The sequence below is a fragment of the Canis aureus genome, chromosome 3, assembly GCF_053574225.1.
Source record: "Canis aureus isolate CA01 chromosome 3, VMU_Caureus_v.1.0, whole genome shotgun sequence".
Taxonomy (NCBI): domain Eukaryota; kingdom Metazoa; phylum Chordata; class Mammalia; order Carnivora; family Canidae; genus Canis; species Canis aureus.
Genome location: NC_135613.1, coordinates 8,624,424 through 8,630,423, shown reverse-complemented (window position 1 = coordinate 8,630,423; position 6,000 = coordinate 8,624,424). Strand labels below are relative to the sequence as shown.

At 41.5% G+C, this 6,000-nt stretch overlaps 1 protein-coding gene across 1 annotated transcript in view; it reads right to left on the bottom strand.

Moving 5' to 3' along the window:
• Positions 1 to 228: 228 nt before the first annotated feature.
• Positions 229 to 6,000, bottom strand: part of SNTB2 (syntrophin beta 2) — a 108,001-nt gene continuing 102,229 nt past the window's right edge. The window contains exons 6-7 of the mRNA XM_077888382.1: positions 919 to 1,103; positions 229 to 411 (exon numbers count right to left, since the gene is read on the bottom strand). Of these exons, the coding sequence (XP_077744508.1) occupies positions 319 to 411; positions 919 to 1,103 (278 nt within the window). The 3' untranslated portion in view covers positions 229 to 318. The remainder of the gene's footprint in view (positions 412 to 918; positions 1,104 to 6,000) is intronic.

Genomic DNA, 6,000 nt, shown 5'->3' with positions numbered 1-6,000 from the left:
AACAAACCATCCTTCTTCACAGGGGAAATAAACCTAGTGACTTAGAAACCACATTGGGAAACGAGGCAATAAATCAACAGCTTCAGTTTGGAGCTTATTAGAGTCCTAGAATTTCTGGCAAAGGTAGCTTGTGAAAGGCAGGCTCTTCTTTAAACACGGTTACTGTTCAGCAGTGATCTGCAGGTTCTTGTCAAGGCACTGTGCTGGAGGAGAGAGCAAAGAGCTTGCTTTTTGTGCTTTTTGTGTTTTTTTTTTTTTTTTTTTTGAGGTGGAAATACTTCTTGTGACATTCAAGACTCTTTTCTGATTTTTTGCTGCTCATACGAGCAGTCCCATGCGAGTGACTTTGGCTGACAAGAATGTGTGCAACACAAATACGATGGGCTTCGGACAAGAGTGCAGGTCCATGGTCTGTGGAGAAAGCACATGAATTATCACTACCACACACAGAAGCTTTCATAAACAGAAACAAAATAAACACATTTGGATGAGATATTCTACATTTTTAAAAGATTTTATTTATTTATTCATGAGACACACACACACACAGAGATAGGCAGAGACATAGGCAGAGGGAGAAGCAGGCTCCACACAGGGAGTCTGACGTGGGACTCGATCCCAGAACCCCAGGATCAGGCCCTGGGCCGAAGGCGGCACCAAACCGCTGAGCCACCTAGGCTGCCCCAATCAATAAAATCTTTAAAAGAAAAAAAAAAGGAATGATTTCCTAGCGTGGGTAAAAGAAAAACACACGTGTACACACAAACCCGAAACCAGAATCCAATACATCTTGAAATCTGAAGAACAATCTCCTGACTCCAGATGGACTATCAATCCATAATTTTCTATATAGAAGGTAAGAAACAATGAGAAAGAAAGATAATACCTATTAAACATACTTTTCAGAAACACCCTTACCAGTTCTCCCTCAGGACCACCAAAATCCAGGTACAGATTTCTGATGCCATCATCAGCAGACATTTTCAGCCTTTCAAAGGGGTAGCGGTACAATATGCTGCTGGAACCTCCATTTTCCTTGGAGATGGTGAACCCATTTTCATAGTGGACAGTCAATCTTACCTCTTGGCCATTTACTGTGCAGCCTGTTGAAGACAAGGAAAATCCATCATTGATAAAGTTACTACTTTAGTTATCAAGTGGAAAAGGATGCTTCTGACTTAAAGGAAAAAGAATCTTTACTTGAGAATATGTGATACCTACCTGATTTAGAACTCCTTAAAGTAAGTTTTGTTTTGGTTGCTTGGATCAACATCTTGATTGAGGCGAGAAAAAAAGTATCTTTTTCTATGACACCTGATCTGATTCAGTTTGATTCAGTGAGTATCTATTAAACATTGGGCCTGGCAGTAGACCGTGTGTGCAGAAGTAACAGGCACGGTCCCTGCTCTCAAGGACTTCATAAATGAATAGGCATAAACATGAAATTCCTAACTGTATTAGGTAGAATGTATAGAACATGACTAAAACACTAGAACGAATAAGGCCAAAATCAAGGAAAAGTTTCCTGGAGGAGTTGGGACTTCAGACAAGCCCTAAAGAATAGGTCAGACTGGATAGGCAATACAGAAAGGTTTTCAGTGAGCAAGAAGAAAAAAAAACAAACGAGAAAAGGCAGAGATGCCTTTTAGGGGTAGTAACATGGTTTGGTTGGTATTGGTGAAGAGGATGAAGATAATGTTCATTATTGAAGGTAGTGGCTATAGTTAGCCAATGTCAGTCCTGTCAAAGATAAAATTCAAAGGATTGATCTGAATTGATAGGGGAAAAAAAACTTTAATCAAGACTGACACATGCCTTCTGTCAAGATTGGTGAAGTTTCTGTTTCAATAACATGTGAGCAGTTTTGTTAGTATCGGAGCTACAAGTATAAGGTCCTCTGAGACCTGGAAATTAACTCAGCCCTTGGAAAGATGAACTTCAATAAAGGATCAGAGTCACACTATGCTCGGTCACAAAAAGTAGCTTCCAAATAAGTGAGTCCTCCTACCCAGACCAATCAGGGTATTCTTTTACTCCACTTGCAAAAACATTCAATTAGTTAAGACAGATCTGTGTTTAAAAATAAGGAATAAGAAAGAAGAACAGACAAATATTGGCAGTGTCCCTTCTCAGCACAACTTAAAGAAGAGGATTTTGGACAAAAGACTTCGAATATTAGTTATCCTCAGGAAAAAAAAACCTCAGGGGCGAAACATGGATAAAACTACTTGTAGAAAGTAATTCAATGCAATAATCTCTGAATAAATAGCTAAGGGTTTGGAGGAAGAACAGATTCTAATCAAAGCAACCAGGATACAGTTTTCATGAGAATTTTATTCTATCAACATCCCTGAAGCCTTGGCATAGTCTAGGATAGTGAAATCTGATTAGAAGAGAGGGGTCAGTTCTAGTCCAGAAAAGAAAAGCTCAAAGAACAAGGATCTGTTCTTGACGCACTGGCTAGAGAAGGCGCCACGCAGGTGGGTGAGTATTTCTGCCTCCAGGTGTGTCGCTAGTGGGGCCAGATCAGGTGACTGCAACTAGCAAAGCCAAGTCATTAACAGCATAAAAAGAAGTTTCCTAAAGGTTCTGTTTAGGATTGTTTCCCCCCATGAGGGAAGGAAAGGAAAGCAAATGTAGTGTCTGCGTGTTACTTAAGAAAAAACTGGGGCACCTGGGTGGCTCAGTTGGTTAAGTGTCTGCCTTCAGCCCAAGTCATGATCCCAGGGTCCTGAGATCAAGCCCCACAGACTCGATCTCAAATTTTGAAAAAGAAAAACAGAATATTGTTTATGATCATTTCAAATTTGAAAGGAAGGACGTTACACAGAATATGTTTGGGTTTAGAAGTGAGTTTGTTTTAATTTAAAATTATAATTAATACCAGATAATTTTGAAAATATAAATTGGTCATAACAATACTGTGCCTAATAGTTCTTAGTTTAGTGGTTTCTCCCTAAATGGTAGGTAAAAATAGTGAAGCAATGGTGATTAAGTACCTGGCACCTCTCATCCTCAGATGGTGTCAGGAGTAGTGCACTAAAGAGCAAAAAGCCTCAGACTGATTTAACAAATATGCGAGTGTGTGTGTGAGTGCCTGGAGGGCAGGCAGCTGTGATAAGTGGCCCTACTCTGATGGGACAGGATCTAGGACTTAGTGAAGCTTTGAGCTGTTCCCAGTGGCTTATTACAACCATCCTGATTCAACTAAAATCCTTTTATGGGCTATAAATCCACTATGCGGGGATCCCTGGGTGGCGCAGCGGTTTGGCGCCTGCCTTTGGCCCAGGGCGTGATCCTGGAGACCCGGGATCGAATCCCACGTCGGGCTCCCAGTGCATGGAGCCTGCTTCTCCCTCTGCCTATGTCTCTGCCTCTCTCTCTTTCTCTCTCTGTGACTATCATGGATAAATAAAAATTAAAAAAAAAAAATAAAATAAATCCACTATGCAACTCAATTTATAGGTAAGTCAGTAAAAAAGGTAATGTGCTGATTTTGCTTAACAGAGCTGTTGTCAGAAATATAAAAAGACACAACAGCAGCATTCAAGAACAATCACAGAACATCAAATACTAAAGTTTAAGAAACAGAAAAAATACCACAGTTTTTGAGGTAATCAAGGGAGGAAGAGAAACATCTAGTGCCCAGCAATGGGGGCTTTGTGTTCCTTTTGGAGGGTACAATGTGGGTTTATGGTGTTAAGAGCTCAAGTTAGGGGAAGCGACTTCATAAGCCTAGACCCAGAATAATTAGAAAACTACATGAAGACTTAACAGTCTAGTAAAGTTGTGAATTATGTGTTAGTTTGCTGGTTTGTTTGTCCATTAAATCATTTATTGCTATTTTTTAAATTCTTTGCTTTCATAGGGCAGTAAGGATGACAGATTGGTCATCACAAACTACACTGGAGAAATCATTGTGGGTTGTTTTTTTTTTTTTTTTTTAAGATTTATTTATTTTAGAGATAGATTCGGGGGAGGGACATAGGGAAAGGAAGACAAAGAATGTCAAGCAGACTCCCTGTTGAGCTCAGAGCCCAAATTGGGGCTCAGTCTCAACATCCTGGGATCATGACTTGAGCTGAAACCAAGAGTCAGATGCTCAACCAAGTGAGCCACGCCAGCACCCCAAGAAGTCATTGTTTAGAGCACTTATTATGTGCCAGATACATAGCTACATGTTATATTATGTGTTAGGTGCTGTGAGATACAGAGCTAAATAACAGATACATCTTATTCAGACTAGTGAGAGAGAAAGAAAAGGAAATATGAATACGGAAGAATGAACTAAGTCCTATACTAGGGAGATGGACAAGACACTGGGAAGATAGAGGAAGGGGGTAGACTAACTGGGAAACTGAAAAAACGCTTAATTGGAGGCACTAATTTGCTGGGGCTTAAGTAACAATGACAAGCATAACAGTGGACACTTTGTTGAGTGAATACTATACACCAGAATTAGTTAATTGTGACATTTTAACTCCTCTAAAAATCTCAAACTTTCAGGGTTGTTGTTTTTTTTTTTTTAAGATTTTATTTTATTTATTCACGAGAGACACACAGAGACGGAAAGAGAGGCAAAGACACAGGCAGAGGGAGAAGCAGGCTCCATGCAGGGAGCCTGACATGGGACTCGATCCCAGGACCCCGGGATCACACCCTGAGCTGAAGGCAGATGCTCAACCATTGAGCCACCCAGGCATCCCAAACTTTCAGGGTTTTTGGAAAATTTTATTACCAAGTAATACGTTCAACAGATACTCTCATCAATTCTCTACGTTCATCTCAACCCTGAGACCTACTTCATCACCCACCCACAACCTGGAATAGGGGTCAGGGACAAGGTAGTGATCAGGGATGGGGTGAGAGATGGTATGGGGAAGGCTATGCGCACACTAACCACCTAAAACAAGGAATCTCCAGTTTACCACATGTACTCTCATCCATGCTCAATCATTCTGAACCAAGTTCTCTGAGGAGAATCTCTCTGTATCATTAATAACGCCCATTAGAAAATTCTCTGACTTCACATTTAAGGTTCGATCATTACACTCAATTTTTTTTTTTAAGAGAGAAAGAATGGGTCCATGCAGGGGGGAGGGGCAGAAGGAGGAGGAGAGAGAGAATCTATTTTTCTTTTTTTTGCAGAGAGATAGAGAATCTTAAGCAGACTCTGCACCCAGCATGGAACCCATCACGGAGCTCAATCTCACAACCCTGATATCATGACCTGAGCTGAAATCAAGAGTGAGCTGCAGGGACACCTGGGTGGCTCAGCGGTTGAGTATCTGCCTTCAGCCCAGGGTATGATTCTGGAGTCTCAGGATCGAGTCCCTCAGTGGGCTCCCTGCATGGAGCCTGCTTCTCCCTCTGCCTGTGTCTCTGCCTCTCTCTCTCTCTCTCTCTCTGTGTCTCTCATGAATAAGTAAATAAAATCTTAAAAAAAAAAAAAAAAAGAGTCAGCTGCTCAGGGTGCCTGGGTGGCTTAGTTAAGTGTCTGCCTTTGGCTCAGGTCATGATTCCAGGGTCCTAGGATTGAGCCCTATGTTGGACTCCCTGATCAAAGGCATGTTTGCTTCTCCCCCTCCTCTGCCATTCCTAACTTGTGCGCTCTTTCTCTCTCAAATGATTAAAACCTTAAAAATAAAAGTCAGGCAAGCAACCAACTGAGCCACCCAGGAGCCCTTCAACATTTCCCTTTAAACTAGATCTCTCCCATTAACATTTTAAATGTTCAAACCTCTCATTATTAGAAGAAATGCCATTACTCAACCCCTCACCTTTCTTCTCTCTTTTAAAAGATTTTATTTTTGGGATCCCTGGGTGGCGCAGCGGTTTAGCACCTGCCCTTGGCCCAAGGCGCGATCCTGGAGACCCGGGATTGAATCCCACATCGGGCTCCCTGCATAGAGCCTGCTTCTCCCTCTGCCTGTGTCTCTGCCTCTCTCTCTCTCTCTCTCTCTCTCTCTCTGTGTGACTATCATGAATAAATAAATAAAA